The sequence below is a fragment of the Carassius gibelio genome, chromosome B11 (genome assembly GCF_023724105.1).
Source record: "Carassius gibelio isolate Cgi1373 ecotype wild population from Czech Republic chromosome B11, carGib1.2-hapl.c, whole genome shotgun sequence".
Lineage (NCBI taxonomy): Eukaryota > Metazoa > Chordata > Actinopteri > Cypriniformes > Cyprinidae > Carassius > Carassius gibelio.
This window is the reverse complement of record NC_068406.1, coordinates 19,570,477-19,594,636: the sequence shown is the minus strand read 5'-3', so window position 1 is coordinate 19,594,636 and position 24,160 is coordinate 19,570,477. Positions and strand designations below refer to the sequence as shown.

The 24,160-nt window shown below is 37.8% G+C and overlaps 1 protein-coding gene across 4 annotated transcripts; it reads left to right on the top strand.

Moving 5' to 3' along the window:
* Nucleotides 1–4,777: 4,777 nt before the first annotated feature.
* On the top strand, nucleotides 4,778–23,816 carry tmcc1b (transmembrane and coiled-coil domain family 1b). Of its 4 annotated transcripts, none has more exons than XM_052568618.1 (8): nucleotides 4,778–4,921; nucleotides 6,713–6,885; nucleotides 11,894–11,937; nucleotides 13,800–14,062; nucleotides 18,292–18,723; nucleotides 20,472–20,968; nucleotides 21,152–21,287; nucleotides 22,681–23,816. In XM_052568618.1, exons 4-8 carry the CDS (start codon nucleotides 13,838–13,840, stop codon nucleotides 22,993–22,995), a joined length of 1,605 nt encoding a protein of 534 aa, XP_052424578.1. In that variant the 5' UTR covers nucleotides 4,778–4,921; nucleotides 6,713–6,885; nucleotides 11,894–11,937; nucleotides 13,800–13,837; the 3' UTR covers nucleotides 22,996–23,816. The 4 variants fall into 4 exon arrangements, with proteins under 4 accessions (XP_052424578.1, XP_052424575.1, XP_052424577.1 ...); XM_052568615.1 differs by having other exon boundaries at nucleotides 13,292–14,062; XM_052568616.1 differs by lacking the exon at nucleotides 4,778–4,921 and adding an exon at nucleotides 5,829–6,157 and having other exon boundaries at nucleotides 13,292–14,062.
* The last annotated feature ends 344 nt before the right edge of the window (nucleotides 23,817–24,160 follow it).

Below are 24,160 nucleotides of genomic sequence, written 5' to 3'. Positions count from 1 at the left end.
GTTGTTTTTCACCAAACCCACAGTATACCTTCAGAATGACGGGAATATATGCCACGAGATTCATAGGATTATTTTACGACAGAAAAAATATAGTCACCATTCTCTGCCATGAAATTGGCAAGTGCGAGCAGGACATTTTTGTGCGTTTTGAAAAAGTAATAGGCTAAGCCTTTAGAACAACATTAAGGTGAGAAGTTACTCTAGTTCATACAGTTCCGATAAATTTCAATTTAGTAAAATCCAATAAGAACACTACCTGACTACGATCAAGCGCAGACCATGAAATGTGCACTTCATGAAATAAGCATAAGTCATATTTAAATCCGTTTAAATTGAGCAGGCCTTTTGATTGATGTGCACTTGGAATAACTTGATACTTTGTCACTACCTGCCAACCCAGTTGCTCAGAAAAAAAGAAAGAAAAAGAGTTCTATTAAAATGAACAAACATTTACATAAAAATGTAAACATGAATGTATATATATATATATATATATATATTAATAATTATATGGTCTCATTGACTAGGACTGTTAAAATGCATTATGCAATACAAAATAAACAATTTATGTACATTACATGTTATTACAAATGCATAACGAGTGCCAAAGGCCTGATGCTGCTGTTACACTTACAGATGATCAAATATTGACAAAACATTAGGTTAATTCAAATGTCCACTTAATCTTTAATTTTTGGTCACCTTTTTAAGAAAATTATATGCTACAGCGCCTATAATTTGTTCAACTAAAACATGTGGACATCACAACCCTTACAGAAATTAAGCATGGTTTTATAATAGTAAAACGGCTTAATTTATTTTTGCCAGATTTTTGACAGAGGGGGCACAACAATACAATTCTGTTTAGGCCAACCATTTTGCCAACAGCTGCCCTGATCGTGATTTAAAAAAAAAATTATAAAGTGACTTTACAGTGTGGAAAATACGGCAGGCTACGCTATAGCAAATTATTTTGCGGACCCGCTATCACTTTATGAACCATTGGGTCTACACAGCATAAAGCCCTGTCTAGACTCTGCCCCAGTACGAGTTGTGCCGAGCTATTCATAAATCTGTTTGTTTGAAAAAAGAGGAAATGTAGTTAAGCTAAATGCATTAAGAATCCTGTTGACTGGAACTGTTGATCTTCAGCATTTAATTCCCGTTCCCGCCCACATGTAGAAATCGACCATCATGAAAGGAGTCATCAGTGCCTTTGTCTGAGAAGCCAGCCAGCTGTGGTTTTGAAGCAAGTACACTGGGATGTCTCTTGTCCCCCATCCCGGGGCTGTCATGTCAAACAACAGGTTAATGATGATAAAGGTGATAATTGCAGAGTACTGCTTCAACCATGTGATCCCTTGCATTAATTTATTTGAAGAAAATTATTTATCATCTTTCTCATCATATAACAAGGTGGAAGTTATATTGGGTCAGAGCAGATGATGCTGAAGTTCTATGCATGTCCCCTATTTTTTTTTTTGCATTCACTCAAAAGCTGAAAGGACCCTAAGCTTGACTAGTTTTCCGCTTTTAGTTGATGGATCATGTCAGCGTGTGCTTCTAATGTACACTCAATGCTCCTTCACATTGGAAATACTGATGGTTCAGTGGATGTCCATGCATCATTCACAGGAAGCTGTTGACTAAAGATGATAAAAGAAGTGCATTTGACAGGACTGTCATTCATAGTATGTCTAGTTGTACTGTGTTTACACTAACCGATATTCATGTCTTCCGCAGGACTCTTAAATGCATTCCCTTTGATGTATGGTGACCGGGAGGTCACTTTTTCCTGCCCTTTGACACGCCCAACAATGGCACCAACAATGCCTGCTGAACCCAGACATGCAACAGATGTTTGACTCTTTCCCTTTTGGAAGACCCTGGTGGTATCCTCCATATCCTGTGCAACCTACAACAATTACAACTATTCCTTTTCAATATCCTTTCCAGCAATATTGATTGAATCAGTCAATCTTTCGTTCGTTATCTGGCTCGGCTCAGCGTTCATCTTCAGTTCTCTCTTCACAGCAGTTCAGTCAGTGTTCTGTTTGAGTAAACAAATTACTCAAACCATTTCAAATGATTCAGTTTGATTTGGTGATTTGGTTCAAGAAGATCCGGTTACATCGAGTGATTCGTTTGCGAACCGGATAACACTAAACTGCAAACAATGCTGAATAAAGTCGTAGTTTTCGTTATTTTTGGACCAAAATGTATTTTCGATGCTTCAACAAATTCTAACTGACCCTCTGATGTCACATGGACTACTTTGATGTTTTTTATTACCTTTCCGGACATGGATAGTATACCGTACATACGTTTTCAATGGAGGGACAGAAAGCTCTCTGACTAAATCTAAAATATCTTAAACTGTGTTCCGTTTTTCCATTTTCCATTTTTCGGTGAACTAACCCTTCAAGGATATGAACGAGGGGAAAACCTTTTTGTAAAGTTAAGATCAACAATAGAGAAAAATCTATAAATACTTAAAAAATAAAAATACTGTTAATCTTTGTTATATAAACCCACTATGACCATTTGTCACTATGTGTTCCTGTAGTTCAAGTGGTAGAGCATTGTGTTAGCAAGCGCAAGGTTGGGGGTTCGAATCCCAGGGAACACATGTTAGGAGAAAATTGTTAGTCTGAATTCAATGTAAGTCGCTTTGGATAAAACAAAGTCAACATCTTGGGGTTAAGCAGATAAATATATAACAGAACTGCCAAATGCTAGAAATCTGAGGCAAATCGCTGCTTGTTCATGTGAGTAACAATCATGCAGTCTGAATTATTAAAGACATAATCTGAGAAAATCGCTGACCCCCGTGAGATATTCGCCACACTAAATATTTGGACCTGTCAGTGATTCAAAATCTGTGTGAAGAGTTCTGACTGAAAAATACACCAGTGATGACCTCCAGCCAATGAGAGAGCAAGAAACAGGGCAGCTGGAAGTTCAGACAGGAGTTAAATGAAACATAGTTTGTGAACCAGACAGAGTTGTCAGTGATTCTTCCTATACTGCAAAGTTATGCAGTGTGTAACCTTTTGCCGATCCATCGTATAATGTGAACACAGCAGCAATGCTACCCCAGATAGTCGTGCAGTGTGAAAACAACAGTGATCCGACGACTTTGAAAATCGTGCAGAGTGAACTCGGCATTGCTCAATAGAAAATTCAAGATAATAAGATGCAATCCCTTAAAAGGCTTGTCAGTAATCGGCCACTGTTATGATTGGCTATCATAATTACATAGGAAATAGTATCAACACCCTCGCTATTGCATGTGTGAGTTTTTTGACATGATAAAAAACATTCCTTAAGACAAAGCATAAAGAAATCCATTATCTACGGTTTGTGAGGCAGCTGCAGTCAGATCTCGTACCACTCCACCTTTCAACAAATGTTTCTTTGTGAACTCTACATGACACTGTGCCTCGTTTACAAAATGCTCTGAACAATCATGATCCAGGACGCCATTAAGGGTGCTTTCACACTTGGTTTGCTTGCCCGGTCTGAAACTGAGTTCGAAAGTGTGGCTGGCTGACCTGAATAATTTGAATCACCTGGATTAATAATAATACTAGCCTAATGATAATAATAATAAGAACAACATGAAAGAAAGAAAGAAATTATGGAGAGCTGCTCTTTACACCACTAATTAACCCTTTATTAAAATTATGAATGGATTAGTCTAAGCCAAATCTCACAAAGAGCACTCTCTTTATAAAATGCAATGATTTTCAGATCATCTCTCACAAAGTTCCTTTATGAACTATGAAACACATTTAATGTCTTATTTACGCCGTGTCTATTATTTGTTTGTAATAATGAAGTTGTGTGCGTGGATCTGCCAGTATGCTATTATTTTGCAGTTTTTACATTCCAGAAAATCTCCTGCTCCCAAATATTTCAATGCAATCAGGCTCCCACGGCAGGCCAGACGGTTAACCTTACTTTTAATGACTGATATTTTGTTTGACTCATTATTGTCTGGGTTTTGGTTTGAAGATGCTAATAAATTCATAATCCAAATGTTCCGTTAGTATAGATGGCTGTTTTATTAGTCTGTGGAGCTGCTAGTTGGAATCCGGGCAGACAGAGCCATCGCCCCCAAAAAAAATTAACCAATGTTAAACTACGGCACAACAGCAACGTCTTGTCCCTGGCCAAAAAAATAGTAGAGGTAGGATGGCACAAATCATTTAAAATTTGTAACAGAACATTTCCTAAAAATGCATTCATTTGGAACTATATTTTAAAAAATGTGTGTTGGAGGAACGTCTTTTCAACGGTAGATTGTTACATAATGCCAGTAGGTGGCGGCCAGTGACTGATAAAATTTATTTTATGTCCGAATCATTCAAGAGATTCGTTCAAAATCACTGGATGAAACAAGTCTTTATTCATTTATTTTTTAATAAATATTTTTAACTCATTTATAACATTAAAACATAGTCAAATTAGCATTTTCTTCATATTATCATACGATTCACCACAGCTTAAAAAATGCATAGGTATATATCTGGCATCTAATATTATTAGTATTCTACAGTTCGTCCCCCTTGTTTACACTGCATACGTCTCAGGCTAACATTACGGCAAACATTGTGTGTAACAGAAACTCACGTACAACAGGAGGATTTAGCCTATATTTGTTTGAACTATTCCTTTACGCGAAAGTGTGAGTGCGGCATTTTGACAACCACTAAATTCTGCTTTTGACACTGAATGTTGTCACAATGCACCGAAAGCTGGTCTGCCAACCGCAAATAAATCAAGAAGAAGACGAATGTTGACACCGTCATATCGTGCCACGCTCCCTCACGCGTTGTGAGCGCGCCGCTGACGTCACCGTGGGAGTGTTCCATCTGGAGAAATTAACGGACATCAGCAATTCTCTCTCAGCGCCAATGTAAGTTGTAACCGGTTGTAACCGCAGAACGCAAACGCTTTTGCCTTTTAGACAGATACAGCGTTAATTCGAAAACCCATATGTTGTAGTTCGAATTTTGGGGCTGGGCGCAGTCGTTCAGTATGTTGGCTGAGTTAGCGAGCTAGTCGGTTTAGCCTGTATTGCTGATGACGTTAGCAGCATAGCAGTGCACTGCTCGCCGCGAGATCAGGTGCAGCATGTCAGACGTCACCAAAACCTTACATTTATGCCAAACCATTTTATTGCTAACCGGTCCTAATCACACAGATCTAATACACGGAATGTACACTTTAAGTGTCATATGAATACAATACAAAATACAGTTCATAGTACAGATCATTGCATTGTAGCATACATTCCTATAAAAACAAACAACGGTGTTATCGGGGATTTGAAAATTCACTACTGCAGTAGCTTTATACACTTTCAGTTTATTATTGAAAAACCTAGATGAATTGAAAAATAAAATAAAAACTATCTTCTTTCGTTGTTGCTAATAATAAGTTTCATTTTGCTAATAAAATAAATTCTATTTGTTTTCGTAAGATGAAAATATCTTTCATATGCATAAAAACGTAATTTATCAAAGAGAGTTACAACCAAAAAGAGTTGTAAAGTGTTTTTCTTTGAAGTTGTAAATCTAAAAGTGTACCTGGAAGATAGTTTTGTTACCAGTTGTTATATTTAAATGAATGATTAAATTATTATTTATTGTGGAAATAGTTGATCTTCCACGTAAGGGGTGCTTGTTGGTAAAATAATAATTTAAATTTTCATTTCTTAATGGTTAAACCACAAATCAACAGGAATCTCAAGCTGCCCACATGCAGTTAAATGTGTCTTATGTATGCTGCCGATGCGTGGTGCCAGCCAAACAAGCTCATTGGCGTGATCAGATGCTGATGCTGTCTGTTTGTATGACTTTGAATTAGACAGTCTAGAAGCCGGGGTTGGTCGTCCTTCCTTCCGCTTGAGCGGTTTTAGCGCAATGTTTCCGATGTAGTTGTTTTTTATCAGTCTCTGCTGATGATCGTGTGCAGCGGTGCGTTAGATCGACCATCTAATAGTATTATCCTGGGTTGGGCGTAAACTGCCCATTTACCAGGCTAGCCGGACAGCTAACTCAGCTAGCGAACGTATCAACGGACAGTCCAGGAAAATGATCGGATTAATTCAACCTGCAGCCACAATCGCTTGTCTGATAAAGTGAAATGGGTGTGTATTGGTGTTTTAGCCTTCTGTGTTACATGTCATCGTGAAATCTGACAGTGACGGCTCGAATTATAATGGCACGACGAGAGCGTTAGCTTCATACACTTAGCCAATGTTTTTTTTTTTTTTTTTTGTAAAAATAACGTCAGTTTTTGACGTTATTTTAATCACTCTTGTTTTTGTTTTACGAGCATGTTTACCATCAGATGGACCGAATGTATCCTAAACTAACCCATCAAGTTGGTTATAATTAAGTAGTTAACAGTCATGTGTAATGTATTAACAGTCATGTTCAATATGTTGACTTGTATATGCTTGTTTTCTATATGCTTTCTGCGTGAAATTCTCACACATGGATGTTTGGCTGTAAAATGGTCTACTAGTTAAATATAAATTCCATAAAATGTTATTTATTTTTTGTCATATTTAACAAAATAGGATTTATATTCATGATATTAATGTTCTGTTGCCGGACAAGAGTTTCCTTCACATTTGTTTGGAGAAAAAGTCTACTTCTCTACATAACTGAATTATATAATTTTTTAAACTCTTTTTCAGCATGTGATAATCCTACATTTATGAGGGGCAAGTTGACTGAAGTGTCAAGAGGACAGAGTATTCATCACTGAGGGTCATTGTCTATGTGCAGTTTTGGATTTCCTCTAAGATTTATCCACAGTATCATATTTCTGTGTTGAGAAGAAGACTGAGCAGGATGATTAGAACTGAAGGTATGGAGTGCTGTTTATGCCATTCATCACACTGGTTTTTATTCAGGAAGGATTTTGCAAGAAATATTTTGCAAATTAAGTTATGCTGAATATACCAGCAGATAGACGCATGGAGAATTATAATGCCACTGTTGTTGGATGTGCCGAGTGTCCTGAATGTCTTGACTGTAGTGGAGTGTATTATTGCTTAAAGGCACACACACATACAGACAGTGATGTGACCTTGGGATGCTATGAGAATGGGACCGGGGGAGAGAGTGATGGAGAGAATAAGCTGACCCATTTCAGTCACAGAAAATACAGTGCTTTTGAAGGCGTAGGAGTGTAATAATTCATTTGTTTCCAAGATAGACTGGTTACAAATCCTGCAGATGCACTTCATCCATCTTGAAAATATGACTTTTAAATAATTAAGCCTCTATGATTCGTTCAAATGCTAGAATTTGCGATTTGTTAAAATTTCATACTGTATTTTAAAATATAGGGTGAAATACTAAGGTTGTTTATCTAGCAGGGCCTCGAGTTTAGATTTTCAGTGGCCCTGTGATAATGTTATAGCTAGTTTAGCTGTTGTTTACAACAAGCTTATATATCAGAAATGTTTTTAAAGTGAATCTACACAATATGAAACAACTCAATTTGCTCTTCTGCTGAATATCTGTTTTATAGGCACAAGGCTGCAGGCTAAATTCTTCATGTATTAGTTCATGAGTCAACTAGTTTTCTAACCAGACAAGTAATACTTGAAAGGGAATTAACCTAAAAAAAGTCATGCTATTGTAACGTTGGAACTATGGGCCGAGAGGCCATGTATTCCTGAATAAACTACTACTACTAGTAAAAAAAAATAAAAAACCTAAAAAAAGAAATGTGTCTTGAAATGTATCCTTTTTTAAAGCACTGCTTCGATAGCCATTCACATGTCTTCGGTGATGTGCCATGTTAAAATTAATCCATTTGTTAAATCCAATTACTTGTGCAATCAAACTGAATTGATAAAATTAGCTTTTGAATCAAAGCCAATGAATCCTAAATCAAATTGAGTTCCTGTAGCTCAGCTGCCTGGTAGAGCATGGCACTAGCAACAGTAAAGTCATTGATTGGAATTCAGGGAAACGCATACAAATTTATACCATGAAAGTCGAGTTGAATAAAACCATGTTAAATGGATGAATATAAAAATATTATTCTCTATCAACATAAAGAAATAAATGCATGGCCAGCTTTTGAAAGAAAGAGCTTTCACACAATGTAATATGAAAACATGCCCATGATACATATGCCACTATTGGCTTGTTGTGACCTTTTCTTTTGCAATTATATGATGAAGGAGAGTTAAATATCAACTATAAACTACTAGAACAGACTGGTGACAGGAATGTTGCTCACACACGTCTCTGAAGGTACCGGCATTACACTCATTTTTTGGTCTGCTAGAATTGGTGTGACAGCACCTCAGGGTGTTCTTGGGTGTGTGCAGGGTCTGTTAAACTGCTGTTGTGTTGAATATGATTGTGTTATAGAATAGCTGTGCCTGGCATGTGCGTCACTCTGTCACTCGTTCGTTTAATTATGCATGTAGGACACAGACACATCAACACTCTTCTCTGGGTAAAGCTTCACAGACACGACTGTTCATTCACTGCATGTGTCACCTTGCTGTCGTACCACTCCCACTTCTGGAGGATATTGTGTTTCTGAAATAATTAAGGTCTGGATTTGTTTACTGCTAAAATAGGTGTGGGTTTGTTTCCTGCTTAACTAGGTGTAGGACTTTAGGTTTGTCTGGATTGATGACATGTTTCTCATTTTCTGCTTGACCATTCATGGTTGATCTTGGTGTGGTTGGGATTTAGGTTCACAAGATAATTTTTGGCAGTGCACTGTTTTGCAAATGGTGAGAGGAATCATTTGTATATTTCCCAGAACACTCAAGATGGTGAGCTTGACATTCATGAAGTGCTGTAAACCACTGGTGCCATGTGCAGTGTAAGAATTTGGATTTGAAGTACTATTCATTTAAAATGGGAAAGTTTTTATGCATGTAATTTCATTTTGAAGTAAATTGGTTTGGAAAATATATTAGTAGTCTTTTAAAGTTCAACAGTCGGGTTCCAGAAGTAAAAATGCCATTGGTTTTCTCCATAGAGGAACTGAATCAAGTTCATGTAAGCATTTTCAAATTATAATGTGTCAGATTTCCATTAAAGCATTTCTACTAATAGTATTTTTAATTTGATTCTGTAATTTTGCCTTCACTGTGTAGATTTTACAGGCTAGTTTACTTTTAATATGGACCACAGAAAGACCGAGTATTTTGTGTATTTAGTTGGGTGTCATAATTAGGGATGCACAATGTTAGGTAACCAAAATTATTTGGCCAAAAATAGCAAAAAAAAAATATTTCGGTGTTAAACCGAATATGCGAAAAAGGCCGGATAATATGTACCAAACAATGACTAACGCGATAAAATAGAGGCACGCACTGATGCGGCAAACATGTCGGCAGTCTGTAAGTATTTAAAACTATCAGCGAAAGACGCAGAACTCATTACAAGCACAAAGCACCGACAGCGAGAGACAGTTTAGTGCTGCATCATATGTCTCCAATGAGAAGAAGAGGTGGCTGATGCTGTTGGTTAGGCTACTGTATGATAATTGAAATTGCGAAATGGGCTCAAATATTCTAATAGCACTGGACGAGATCACGGCACCAGGGTTTAAAGTCCAAAGCACAAGGAAAATCTGCGCTGAAACTGTTGCTCAGTAACATTTTCGTGATTTTTTTTTTTTAAAAGCATGTCAACCCTCTACAGACACCTTGGCAATTGAATCGTCATTGGCTAGTAAATTATTTTGTTTACTCGCCAGACATATACATATGTTTATGTTTTTAAAATAGCACAGGTTTTTAAATACCTGAAAGTACATTTTGTCATTTGTACAGATTGTTGTTTGCGCATTAGCTCCGCCCACTACTGGAAAACCCAGTAGTTTTTAAAAAGAAAAAACAATCCAAAGGACCTCCATTATTTTGACAGGAAAATACAACAAAAACATTTTTTACAAATAACACGTTAACTCTGCATGATATGTAAGACTCACTCTCTCTTTCTTACTTCACACATGTGAGAGAAAGCGACGCGAGTCGTGCTTCTTCAGACTAAAGTTTAAGGGACACCAAATACACAAACATAGGTACCGTATTTTTCGGACTATAAGTCGCACCTGAGTATAAGTCGCATCAGTCCAAAAATACGTCATGACGAGGACAAAAACTTATATAAGTCGCACCTGGACTATAAGTCACATTTATTTAGAACCAAGAATCAAGAGATAACATTAACGTCTACAGCCGCGAGAGGGTGCTCTATGCTGCTCAGTGTAGGCTACAGAAGCACTGAGCAGCATCTCTGGCAGCATAGAGCGCCCTCTCGCGGCTCTAGACGGTAATGTTTTCTCTTGGTTCATTTTCAAATTAATTTTGATAAATAAGTCGCACCTGACTATAAATCGCTGGACCAGCCAAACTATGAAAAAAAAAGTGTGACTTATAGTCCGGAAAATACGGTAAGCTGTGCAATCTATTGAGATAATAGATAATAATAATAAAAGAATAATAATAAAATAAATAAAACACGTTTATTATGTGACACGTTTATTATGTGGCATATATATATATTATTATTATTATTTTTTTTGTTTGTTATTATTTTTTTTTACTTAGTACTTTAAAACTATCAAAAAGTGCTTTCACAGATGAAAGACAAAAAAAGGAGACATTATGATCATTTATAATTGACCAATTACCTAAATCCTCAAAACAATCATATAACAATATTTGGACTCACGTCTGCTTTTAAAAACACAAATTTGCTTTCTGTTTCATGTACCAGGACTGGACTGACTTTTCCACTGTGTAGGTTTTGATATGCTTAATTGCTTTTATAATTCCCCATCGAAGACCTGTCTACTCCCAAGTGACAAAACGAAATAATAAAAGTCCTCATAAGTTATGGCAGTTCATTTCATCCTCCCACTGTGTTATACACCGCAGGTGTGGTAAATATTTACCATCACAGTGTTTAATAGTGTTCTGTGTGTGCTCCCACCACATCGCTCCTTGTGCTCCTTACCTGCCGGCAAGCAAAACAGAAGTTTAAAACATTATAATGAAGTACGTCATCATAATTACTTCCTTGTTGCAAAATAAGGTGGATAAACTTTTAAAGACAGGTGAGCTCCAAGGTTGTTAATGTTTTGTATCTTTTGTTACATTTTCAAATACTTCTGCTTCAAATCATAGTTTGTAATGCTGCAGTTCACTTTGTAGCTGGACATTTCATCAGTCATATTGCATTAACAAACATCATTAACTTTATCCCTATGGGGGAAATACATCCGGAACCAAGCATGCGGAAAAAGTACCTGGTCACTTTTCCACTCTATTGAGGAATTTATTGGAATCAAAATGGTAAATGAAACAAAGGCTGATGAAGAACTGGGCAGTAGCTGTTGAGCCTATTATGGAGCATTGTGGTAGTAAGAAAGAAGGTTCATGTGCATTATAGTAAACTGAATAAAGGGGATTACAGCTGGCTGTTATTCTCTCCATCAAGGTCCATCTTAAGCATGAACTTCACCATCACACTCAACACATCTTGATTCAACACACCTGAAGATTGGGCTTTTGTTTCATTTTAGACTTTGGAATGTTTTATGCAACACACACCATGTTTGTTTGTTTGTCCACGACAGCAAATTTGATCAAGAAAATTAAAAGGCTATTTACACCAGTTATACACTGTGTGATCTAATGATGCAATTCAAAATGTAATGTAAATGTTCCATGAAATGACAACAGCTGCCAAAATCATGCATCATAATCCAAACATGAACACACCCTGTTGTCACTGTGTGAGTCTGTACCATTGAAGTAAATGACTGTCATGTATAATTTGTTTGTCACAATAATTGAGTCCCATCTGAGAACCATTTCTCTCCACAGCCAACCCTGAACTGTGAGCCAGTGGAAGCCAGGCTGGACTAATGGTAGGAGACATCATTTATGTCATTGTTACTTTATATCATATGTGTCTTTTAAGATCAGATGTGATAATGTTCTGTATACAGTTCTATATCAGTCTAAACTAATTTGAGCATGTCCAAAACAAATAAACTGCACATTTAGATGGGTTGTGCTTGATGGACAAAAGATTACTTATTAGGCCACCTAGGTTTTGAAGTATTGCCTCGGCTGCACTGAGGTTTTGTCACCTTGCCTAAGTTCACTTTTGTGTTAAACAATGCCAAACCCATAACTCATCACCTCTACTCACCTATGTTTTATGTTAGGGCTGCACGATTAAATGAAATCACTTTTATGGCTTAGTGCGATTATCAAATAAATATAATTTAAAATAAATGCTCTGCATGTTTCAGATTGTGACACAAACTAAAAAACTGAGTTTTTTTCAATGAGAAGCACTTGGCAACAAAACAGCCATAAATATTAGTATTATAATTTTGTGTAAAGTGTAAAGGAGAAATCTATTATAATTTCTTTTTCTTAAATACAGTTTTTTATTTTATTTTACAGTGTATTATTTAAATAATAATAGCCAATTACTTATTTTGTTTTTATTTAGTGTTTCATATTTTTATGTAGTAGTAATACTAATAATAACAACAATGATAATTATTATTTTATAGCTAGCTATATTTATAAATTAATCACAAAATTTTTGCCAAGTTGTACAGTCTTACAAACAAGCACAGCTAACTAACTTTAATTTGCAACAGCAATTTGTTAATCAGAAAGATCACAATTCTTTTCACTCAAATTGTGCAGCCCTACTTAGCGTTCATGCTTCTGACCTTTTTCACAATGGAGTTTGATAATGATTTATTACGAAATTTCTGAAATGATTTCCATTAAAGGGTCTTAAATTGTATAAAATACTGCGTGATTATGTAGAAGTGCTCTAATATAATTTGACCCCGAGACCCTTCGAGCATTTCAGAAATTAGCACCCTTATGTTCTTTCTAGTTCTGTCACACCTCATTCGCTTGGCAACACCCATGGCTGTAGACTGCTAGTATTCTGTCAATAGTGATATTGCTAATGTAGTTTTAGTTGGTTGGCTCAGAACCTTCAAGGCGTGGTTTATTTAATCCATGACCTCTGCCATCACTCTCTGTAATAGATTGGTGAGACATGATTGTGAATGAACATGCAATTCATCTGCAACAGGCTTAAGCTGGAAAAAATGTCAGCTGCAACTTTTTGTCTCTGAGCCAACCAATGCAATGCTGCTGTTGTGATTTGAGTTCATTTATTTGTTGCTTGTGTTCCATCGCTCACAGCTGCATGACATAATCCATTTTATTTTCCTTTTGTGGTAGACAAGCATGACTTTGCGCCAAACCACAGGTGCATGTACGCTCTCAGAGTCCACCTGACTGCTGCCACCCTCTGCTTCCTGGCTTTTGAAACTACCTATCAGAGGGCTGGTGGAGGCGGGGCTTAGCTAGACCCCACCCCTTTGCTGACCCTCTGAGTGAGACTGGCGCCTCCTGATGGACCAGGGTGGCAGCGAGCAGCCTGGGGCGGAGGAGCCAGACTCTGGGGGTCGAGCAGAGCGGGAGGCGAGCAGGAGGGCATCCGAGCCTGATCATGGCCTGTCCAAAATTACCCAAAATGCCTTGGAGAACATGGGCGCGCTGGGCCATGGCCTGAAGCACTTCTTTCAACCTCAGCGCAGACGCTCGTCCGTCTCGCCGCACGACTACGCCTCTTCCTCCACAGGCCCCATCCCTGAGCCACCAGAAGTAGGGCCAGAGTTGGGGGAAGCGCCTGCCGTGGTGGTCGCCACCCCTAACTCTGACCCCCACGCTTCCGCCCCCCCTGCAGCTTTGAGCCGCGTGCTGCAGCAAATTCGAGGCCCCCCCATGATGAAGAGAGGGACCAGCCTACAGAGCCGCCGCAGCAAGGCAGGGGGGGGAGGGGAGGCCCCCCAGAAAGGCAGCCCCCAGATCCACAGGCGCAGTACCCAGGAGATTTTGCTGCAGGCAGGACGGCCACGCTCCTCCTCCACCACAGATACTCCCAGCAGCCCAGCTTTGGCAGACATTTTGCTGACCTCCGGGTACCACTCCACTGAGGAGGCTGATCGGGTAAGTGCAACATGAACAGCACAGGTTGGTCAAGGCGATTTCTTCCATTATTGTGCTGTGATGGTTGTTGTTGTTGGCCAAGCTACAGTTTCTGAAAGTTTCATGGACAGAAAAGTGATATTGGACAGAAAAAAATAAATAAATAAAGAACCTCTTTTAAATAACTTGTCAGTTACCTAAAATTACCTTGCTGGGTAACACTGATGAGGTTTTCTTTAAGAATGTGTTTAAAATTGCAAACCAATCAGTACTATTTTTTCCTAGAATTTGGATTCGGACATGCCTTGATGCCTTTACCGTACAAGACGGTAAAGACATCAAGGCATGTCTGAATCCAAATTCTGCTTCAAGTCCTGTCTCCGGAGGAACCTTCTGATCAAATCGATTGATTATCCCACAATCCTCCCAGTTCCATTCCATGATAGTTATGCTAAAAAAAAATAAAGTGGCGAAAGAAAGTTGCGTTTGGTTTCTTTGTAAATGTATAATTCTTTAGGATGCAACAATACCATTTTTACGATACTGATCCAATCCGATACTAGAGCTGTTTTTTTTTTTTTTTTAATCAATGTATAGAATATAGAGTATAGAATTTCTATACTTCTCTGTATTGACCTGATCATCACTCTTTTGTGTGTTAAACACAATATTCTACTTATAAAAAACTTCATTTTAATAAAAAAAATAACAAATGAAAAAATATATCATAATCTATGACAAAAAAACTATTAACTAGGTAAGTAAATAATTCAGCAGCAAAAGATACTCTAGATTATAGAACAATCACAGGTGCACAAATATGTTTTTAAAATCTAGTGAAATAAACAAAAATAAAATAAAAAAAAAGACAATAAAAGTGAATAAGTCTAAATTCTGGTAAAATTTAGACATTGCTCTTTGCATTGTTGTAAAATACATTAATGTAAAAACAAGTATATACATTTATATATTTATATAGAAATAAAAAAAGATGTTTCTTTTAAATGTATAGCACAGTAATAAAGGCAGCAACATATCATAGATAGGACAGAACAAGAAATCTTTGATTGCGCAGAAAAGTATTTTAATACTAAAGCCGCCAGAGCAGCACAGAGTGCTTATGCGCATCCCTTGCACAGAATGATGAGCATGAAACAACACGGAGGCACAGTGTGCAGGCTGCACAGCCCTCCGTGTCCACATAGAAAAGTTAGTACATCACACATGCTGCTGTGCTTGTGTTCATCTTCAGTTCTCTCCTTACAGCAGTTCAGTCAGTGTACTGCTTAGGTAAATGAATTATTCCAGGATATTGGTTAATTTCGACTCAGAGAGAGTGTCAGCCATGTTAAAAAAGTGAATAACTTAAGTCATTTGTGGATTAATGCTTATTGGAGAAGCGAACTGTTTCAAACGATTCAGTATGATTTGGTGAACTGGTTCAGCCGGTTCACTAAGAAGAACCAGTTAAATTGAACGATTCGTTTCCCACAGCCTTACACTCTATTTGTGGTGGCACTCCCCCGCCCCCATATACAGTATATGTATATGCAAATTAATTTTCTGCAAGCAGGAGGTGCTTTAATAGCAGGAGAGAGAGAGAGAGAGAGAGAGAGAGAGAGAGAGAGAGAGGCATCTCAGGTAATGGATGTAAAGCAGCACTGAGCTGAGATTGCAGATGCTGCTGTATCAGGCATTACATGCAAGATTAAATAAAAATGACATTAAACATTTTCTAAATACAGCTGGTTTCCTTCTGAAATATAGTGATATAAAAACACTCGCAACGGTTTTTGATGTTGAAACGTGCAGTTATTCAATGAAGTCAAAGCCTTTTGGGAAATCTATTTATGGCGGTCAGTTTTGATATTGTGGAGGCCCGTCACAAATAAATCAATTGCCAAGGGAAACGTGTTCAGTTTTCAATAGGCAGTGATAGTAAGTTGTTTGAAAGTGAAGGGAAATTAGATTTTAATTTTACAGCAATGTAGGCAGATGGCAATCTGTTGCCTGCTGCGTGTGTCTGAAAGAAGCCTACAGGATGGATGGACGAGTTGACAGCATTCACAGGTCAGGAAGCTTATGTGGCAGGTCACTATGTTCTTAAGCCCTACTATATTTAGCCAGGTCTTTGGATGCACTTCAGTTAAGGGCACTTCTATTGGCAGCATTGAGCATAATGTCAAAATCATAGCCTTTGTGCTTTTTTTCCAACCAGGATGTGGGATCAGGGTAACTGTTTGCTTTCCTGTATCCTCAAGGATACAGTCAAGGTCAAGTTAGCTCTTGCATGAGAGGTGCAGCAACTTTATTTAGAACTGCAGTTGCAAAACCAGTTACTCTTCTGGTTAGCCTTACCCCATTACTAGATGCTTTTTCCTGCTGCGCACTCAAAATACCATTTATTTACCCGGAGAAACGTTGTCCAAGACTACTGTATTAAGTCTCTCGAGGGAAATTATGCTTACATAGTACTATGCTTTTAAGCAAGCCTTTTTTAACAGCTAAGCATTTCTACCAGATAGACTAAAGGGTCTGGGTGACTGCCAAAGTGATTCGACTCACTTGTTGCTGGAGAACTTAGCGGCACCATCCAGAACGTTCCTCTCTCAGGGCAGGGGAATGTTCAAACATAAGCCCTCTTGTTTATTTCAGACCACTGTTTCAGACTGGCTTGCTCAGTAAATGGAGTTTACGATGATTTTAGCTGGGTATGGTGTGCTGTTTTTTTGTTTGTAAGTTGAAAAATACTGCAGTTTGTCTATCGGCTAGCCTCTATCTGTAATTTACAGTTTTGTTTTTACAGCTTAGTTTTGTTGTCAGTGAAACTTGAGTTCAACGTATTTTGTCACAGAGTTAGCTCAGCTCTGTAAGAGGCTTTAACACCTTGGTTTTGTTAATCAAACAAAATGTTCTTCTCAGATAAATGGGTAGAAAATCCTCTGATGAACAATTAAGTGTGAAAAAAGAATCAGAAGTCAGCTGTAATGTCTCTACAGGCATTGTCTGGGTCTTATTAAATTGGCTGTTGGCCACATGAGTAGTTAGTTTTCTTTGCATGCTTATCCACTGTCCACATCAACCCATATGTCTTATTGCAATAGGGGAACTTAGGATTTGCAGTAAACACCTGATCGTATTGACAGTAATCGTCAGACAGTGCTGGTGGGGCTTTTAGACAGTTTATAATGACTCTCATTGATGCTTAGATCATCCATAGCTCTTATCTACAGTCGGTGAAGTCTATATCACTGATAATCTGGTTTCGACTCGTCTGTCAGTGGGTGGAGGGACAGAGTTCATTGCATTGCAAGGTTGTGCTAAAGATTTAACAAGACCAGATCTTACTTATAAACAGTATATTAATCATGCAAAAACAAGCAGAAAGAATTTAGCAAATGTAACATTCTTTCTTTGATGTTGGTTCCCTTGTCATCTTTCTCAGTTGATGAAGTGGTGCAGTGTGACATTTTTTTTGTTATCAGTGAATGTTCTGCATTATCTTATATTTGAGGGCTATGTCATAGTACAGAGGTCCAAACTGTCAACGTCAGCGGAGACTAGTATAGTCACACAAACAGTTCAAATTTGGCATATCTTTCAAGATGGACTGCACTGAAAGTGAACCATCGTTAATGGTAATTCATTTCTATTTATTTCTATTGCTGTAGGAAAATAGTGCAAAATCAATTATTTAAATGTTCTATTATTTTATAATCCAAGTTAATAATTTATTTGCCACTAACCTTTCTAAGACTGGGTCACTGTTGCGATTGAATAAATTTCAGGCAGTAACAATAACATAATTGCATTGAATGAAACTTTGTGCCACTTTTGTCCAGTACAAGAAATGTGCTTATTTTGGTAACCTTTTTCTTTATAAGGCTGAAAATGCTGAAAACGCTAAAAACAAAACTCATTTTTAAATATATTTTTAAATATTACCTTTGCAATCATCTAGCATTCACTTTTTAAGTAAATAATGGGAGAAAAATAGGGAAATTAGTATGCAAAAATAAATTTCTAACAATGGCTGATAAATTACAAAAATCTTTAATATCGATAAAGGATATGACACTTATATATTGTGCATCCCTAGAAAAGATGTAAATCTAATCTTTTTTTCCCAAATCAAAGGTCATCACAGGCCAACTCTAGGCATATCTGTTCTAAATTCTTAATGCAGTGACATGAACTCTTACTATATGTTTTTATCTGCACAGCGCTAAATCTCACTCTTCTCTTTTCAGCAAGATCGTTTGGAGGGGTCAGGCCCTGCAGTGTCTCCCAATGCTCTGTCAACCAGCTCAGACGGCGGTCAGTACGGTGTGGATTCAGTGGATGGAACTCCAGACCCTCAGCGCACCAAGCAAGCCATCGCTCAGCTACAGCAGAAGATCCTCAAACTCACAGAGCAGATCAAAATCGAACAAACGGCAAGAGACGACAATGTAGCTGAATACCTGAAGCTGGCCAACAATGCAGACAAACAGCAGAGTGCTCGCATCAAGCAAGTGTTTGAGAAGAAGAACCAGAAGTCTGCGCAGACCATCCAGCAGCTGCAGAGGAAGCTAGAGCATTACCACCGCAAGCTCAGAGAGGTGGAACACAACGGAATACCACGCCAACCCAAAGATGTCCTGCGAGACATGCACCAGGGTTTGAAGGATGTAGGTGCCAAGGTAAAGACTGTTTACTTTCTTTACATTTTGGTACGTTGAAGGTTGTGTGTAGCTGGAGTAGTTGTGTGGTGATCTAAAATATTTTCAGTCAAATTGGAATATTAATCGTATGACAAATGCAGTGTAGACAAATCATGCACTTTGTCAACAAGGCATGTTTTGATCTTTACTGTGATTTGAATAAAATGTTGGATTTGACTTAAAATCATGATGTTTAATCACCAGCTCATACTGCCTACTGCAGACTGGAATCACTACAAGACTTTAGGCCAAATTTCTGCCCTGTTTTGCAGCCTGGGACAAGCCAACGCTAGTTGCTGAAAGCAAAAGTTAATCTGCAGATTTTGAGCAGTCAGATTTTACCGATTTCAAATAAAATTGGGTAGTTTATGATGGAACTCCAGACTCTGATTCCAGAGGAAGTCAAACATGTTTGATATTTTGAGCTGATTTTATAACATGTATTGTTTGTATTTCTCATGCGATGTGTATGCTAACAACAAGGCACATTTAATTTGAGAGTTTGTGGTGTTGGAACGATTTGAAAGTCTCGTAGTGTGTGATCCTCAGTGGTTAAGTGAATCATGCACAAAGTCACCAAGTGTATGATGCCTAGTGTTTTAAAATCTGTTCGGATTTGAAAAGTCCCGCCTCAAGGCAGTATCCTAACGTAAGTAAAACATTACTAGTTACTGATTTTAAAATGCTTTACATTAGTAGCAACTTCACATGCTAGGGCAGCCAACAAAAGTATGCATATTGTAAGGCTTCACATAAATGAATGATTTTAATTGTTCAATAACTCACAAAAGGACACTCCAGATAGCAGAGATTAGGCATGCTATTTTACTTTGGTGTGTATGCTCTCCAATGATGCATGCAAGGTTATCAACAAGCCATCTTGAAAAATAATGTAAAAAAAAAAGTAGCGACTATGTTGCTTCATTTTCGTGTGAAATTGCATTGGTCACATGTTTCTTCAGTATCTTGCATCCCTCGCATATGCCACACAAATCTCCATATAAAAACAATCAAATTATATTTAGTTTGTTATGTTAGGTTATGATATGTTAGTTTGTTGCTAATCCAACAACTTGATATTCTGATAAATATAAAACATGCCTTGCATGTACAAGTATTGGGAGAAATGTACTTTTTAAAAATTAGATTGAACTTTTTTAATTATATAAAACAGTCATTATGGATCCCTGTCTATGGCCTGAGACGCTAAGCTCCAGCATCCCTGTGAACATACATACTGCAGGGTGTGCAGTTTGGAAAAGTATGGATGGAGGATATTTTTATTGATAATTTATATTGAATGTCTATTCATGGTCCATCTTGACTGGATTTTCTCATGTCACATTACATTATGGTATTACTTTCTATGAGAAGAATTCAGTGTAGCCTTTTGTAATGTTGCTGCCTACCTTTTAGAACAGGCTGCATGTTGGAAACATGCCTAGGGTGCTTTAAAATGCTGTCTTTCTAGCTTTTGGAACAGAGCTTTAATATCACTCTTACCCTGTTAGGGATCTTTTGTTTTCAGGTAAATTTGACTGGATTTTAATCAGAAAATGGACGCAATTTTGCATATTTACTATTTATATTAACTATTTTTGTCTCTTTGTGTAACTTCGGCTGACAATGATTTTCATATCACTCTCCCACAAAACCCATCCAGATCAGAAGCTCACGACTTGGTGTCATTGCTAAATGTATTTCACTAAATAATTTGTCTCTCTCAGGTAACCGGTGGCCTCTCTAGTATCTCTCAGGCAACGCACTCTGCCGCGGGAGCAGTCGTGTCCAAACCTCGTGAGTTTGCCTCTCTCATCCGCAACAAGTTTGGAAGTGCAGACAACATCTCTGCTCTAAAAGACTCTCTGGATGAACAACAAGGGCCTGATGAGCCTGTAACAAGTACAAGGACAGCAAGCACTAGGACCTCAGGACCTGGGCAGCTGCAGTCCAGCCCAAAATATGGCAGTGAGGACGACTGCTCAAGCGCTACGTCAGGGTCAGCGGGAGCAAATAGCACCACGGGGGCTCCCGGAGGCCCCCCGAGCTCAAAGGGTAATACACTGGAGCATGGCCAGAGCTCTGGCTTTGATGCACTACTGCATGAGATACAGGAGCTGAAGGACAATCAGAGTCGACTAGAAGAATCCTTTGAAAACCTGAAGAGTCACTATCAGAGAGACTACACAGAAATCATGCAGGCCCTGCAAGAGGAGAGATACAGGTACATGTTACTATAGAAACTGATTCTGCTGGCACTGCTGTGTGGTCTGTGTAGGTTTGTATAGATATTGAAGGTTTCACAGTCAAAACCATGCATGTTGAGAAGGCGCTGGAGAGGATGATGGTATTGTTGTCTGTTCTTTTATTGTGCTGTTTTATCTCATTTTGTATGTGCATGTGTTAGGTGTGAACGTCTAGAGGAGCAGTTGAATGATTTAACAGAACTGCATCAAAATGAGATTCACAACTTGAAGCAAGAGCTGGCCAGCATGGAGGAGAAAATTGCTTACCAGTCTAATGAACGAGCCAGAGACATACAGGTGCTCATGTCCAACATTACTGTTATTTTGTTATCTTTTGGATACTATTTTCGTATATATTATATAATTTGAATTGGCTTTTTTTTTAATCATTTTAATTTGATAATTTTTAAAGAAGGACACAATTTATTTTCAGTGAGAGGGGTCAAATAATTTATGGCATAATCCCTTAAACCTGATAAGGGCCATTTATTTTATGCATTTTATTTACTGATTTTAAAAAGTCTTAAAGATTGTAATGGACCCTTTTCAAAAGACTGCAATGAACCGTTTAACGGTCATCAGAATAGTTAATCCTCTCAAGTCTTTTTTTATATATTTTGATAAAAAAAAAATGTGTACATTTATAACACTACACTTAGTATTATATCAGCAAATAACAAAAAGGCTAATGCGAGGGTGTTTCTAATGCAGTGTCTATGAGAGGGACGGTAAATTTAAAATTGTTCTCTCTTCAAACGGCCATTATCAGTCTCTTAATTTTTTTGTATTTTTTTAAAAGTCAGTATTTGTGGTACTCTCCCATTCACTGCTCTTGAAGTTAACCCAAATATGACAACTTCCGCAGCTGAGAAACCCGGAAATGTGGAAAAGGTCCATTATTCAAAGATATTTCAACATTTTTTTTAGCCAATCTTATTTTGGGTATATAAACTTTTAAGTGAAACAGGAGAATGTTAATGTTGAGTTTTCTGATGGGAAAGAACATTAGCTGTAATCATAAAGCTATTTTGTATCGATCTGATGGAAAACATTTAGTCTTCTAATTCAGTTTACATAATGTAATCCATATGCGACTCACTCAGAGTTCTCTTTGAGGGCTTATTCTTAATGATATGATGCAGCTAAAATGTACGTGTTCTACTCTGTTACCCTTTATTAGCATTCATGTCTTACATTATCTGAAATGGTAGTTTTAGTTCAGCTACATTTGCTTAATGTTGTTTTTCTCAAAGGGATAGTTTAGCTGTCAGTAGTAGCTGTCCCCCTTTGCTTAATTATTATGGTTAAATGAATAAATATAATGAATTTGTTAACACATCCACACAAAACAAATAACCACCAATACATCTAAAAAAAAAAACATTCTAGAGCTAATCGGAAACCTTCCGGAAACATTGCAAACAATTACGACACATTTATTCCATGTATAATTATTCTTAACTGCAGATTTGACAAAATTGCATTGTTTTGATTAGAATATATCTCAAAAGTTCAAGTATTTCACCACAATGATAGCTCTAATCAGATCCAAGAACTTTGCGTACTTGTATGATCGTAACTCCGTGTAGCTCCCATACTAATCTCCATTTCAAGTGTGTTTTTTCACCAGAGATTGTAAATAAAAAAGGCGGCCTTACTAGTAATATTTAATCTCTCTCTCTTCCTGTAGGAGGCGCTAGAAGCCTGTCAAACACGCATCTCTAAGATGGAGCTTCAACAGCAGCAACAGCAAGTGGTTCAGTTGGAAGGTTTGGAAAACGCCACAGCACGCACTTTACTCGGCAAACTCATCAACGTGCTGCTGGCCGTCATGGCGGTGCTCCTAGTATTCGTTTCGACGGTCGCAAACTGTGTAGTTCCGCTGATGAAAACACGTAGCCGTACGCTTTCCACATTGCTCCTTGTGGTTATGTTGGCTTTTCTGTGGCGGAATTGGGAAGCCATGTCGCAGTACCTGGACCGGTTTCTGCTGCACCCCAGATGACCTGCAGGGGTGCTGTGGTATTCGTTTCGTGAAGGGACTGCAGGGCGAGAACTTTGATTCAAAGATGGAGACTATAGCACTGCCTCAGTTGCACTTAGTATGAAGGGATGCGGCACGAGAGTGAAGGACACAGAAAAATCGTACAACCTCTTTCTCGTTTCTTTCACTGAAGGAGTGAATTTGTTTACATTTTGATCTTTTTCCGTCAACATAAGTTGTATTGCTGAGTTTCCTTTTATTTGTTGTTGGAAATGATGCAAGTCGTGTTGTTCATTGTTCTCGTAATTCTCGTTAGGATGTACATTTATGCAATTTCCTAAATGTTGCATTGCATTGAATTGACTGGAGTGGTTTTAACATGCACTTGATGGGAGATATATCTCCTCGTTTTTAATAACATAGCAACTGCTCTTTTCCTTCTTAACTTTATTTAATTTTTCTCATCTCTTCTACTGTTGTCTTACTCTTGCTCTTCCTCTAACTCGAGTCATTTCTTGTGCTCATTGCTTCACTTTACCCACTCGAAACCGTTTGCTGCTGTTTGGACTTCACTGCAGTTGTTGCTGAATGAAGGAAAAGATGGATTCGAGAGGAGGCATCTGGAGTTTGATCAGATGGGCCGAGGAACCCGAGTCGGCCCCATGCCCTCAAAGAGGCACAGTCCCCTAGTGTATGAACAGAACGAACATACTTGAAGAGCTAGAAATGCTCAAAGACTCTCAGTGCTTCCGTACTGTTTCTTATAGCAACAATAAAATAGTCCTTTTTAGTTTTATTTTTAAAAATGAAATGAATAAACACACTGGTTTAAAAATGCTAAATCGTGTGACCAAATATTTGTGCTTCAAAACCCAGAAGTCTGCAATTTTGTTGCCATCACTTAGAAGATCACAGTTTAACTTAAGTTTTATCACGCACATAATCTTATCACATAATCAGCCTGTTTTGGTTTTAGGAATATTTATTAAAAGGAGGTTCCCTTTTTGATATACAATGATGCTTTAGTTATAGAGCTGAAATGTGTATTTATTAATTTTCTTTTCAAGGCAGAAAGGTTCAGATGTCCAGTTCCAGAAAATATGAAACTACATTTTCATGTCGCACTTGCAGGGGTAGCTTCTTTAACCTTTTTTTAAAGATAGATTGAAAAGGCTTTTTGGTCTGT

Excerpts from the sequence above, each read along its gene's own strand:
- tmcc1b (XM_052568615.1), top strand. The coding sequence starts at position 13,466 with ATGGACCAGGGTGGCAGCGAGCAGCCTGGGGCGGAGGAGCCAGACTCT. Across the intron at positions 14,063-18,291 it reads CCACTGAGGAGGCTGATCGG|CAAGATCGTTTGGAGGGGTC; the intron begins GTAAGTGCAACA and ends TTCTCTTTTCAG. Across the intron at positions 20,969-21,151 it reads CTGCAAGAGGAGAGATACAG|GTGTGAACGTCTAGAGGAGC; the intron begins GTACATGTTACT and ends TGCATGTGTTAG.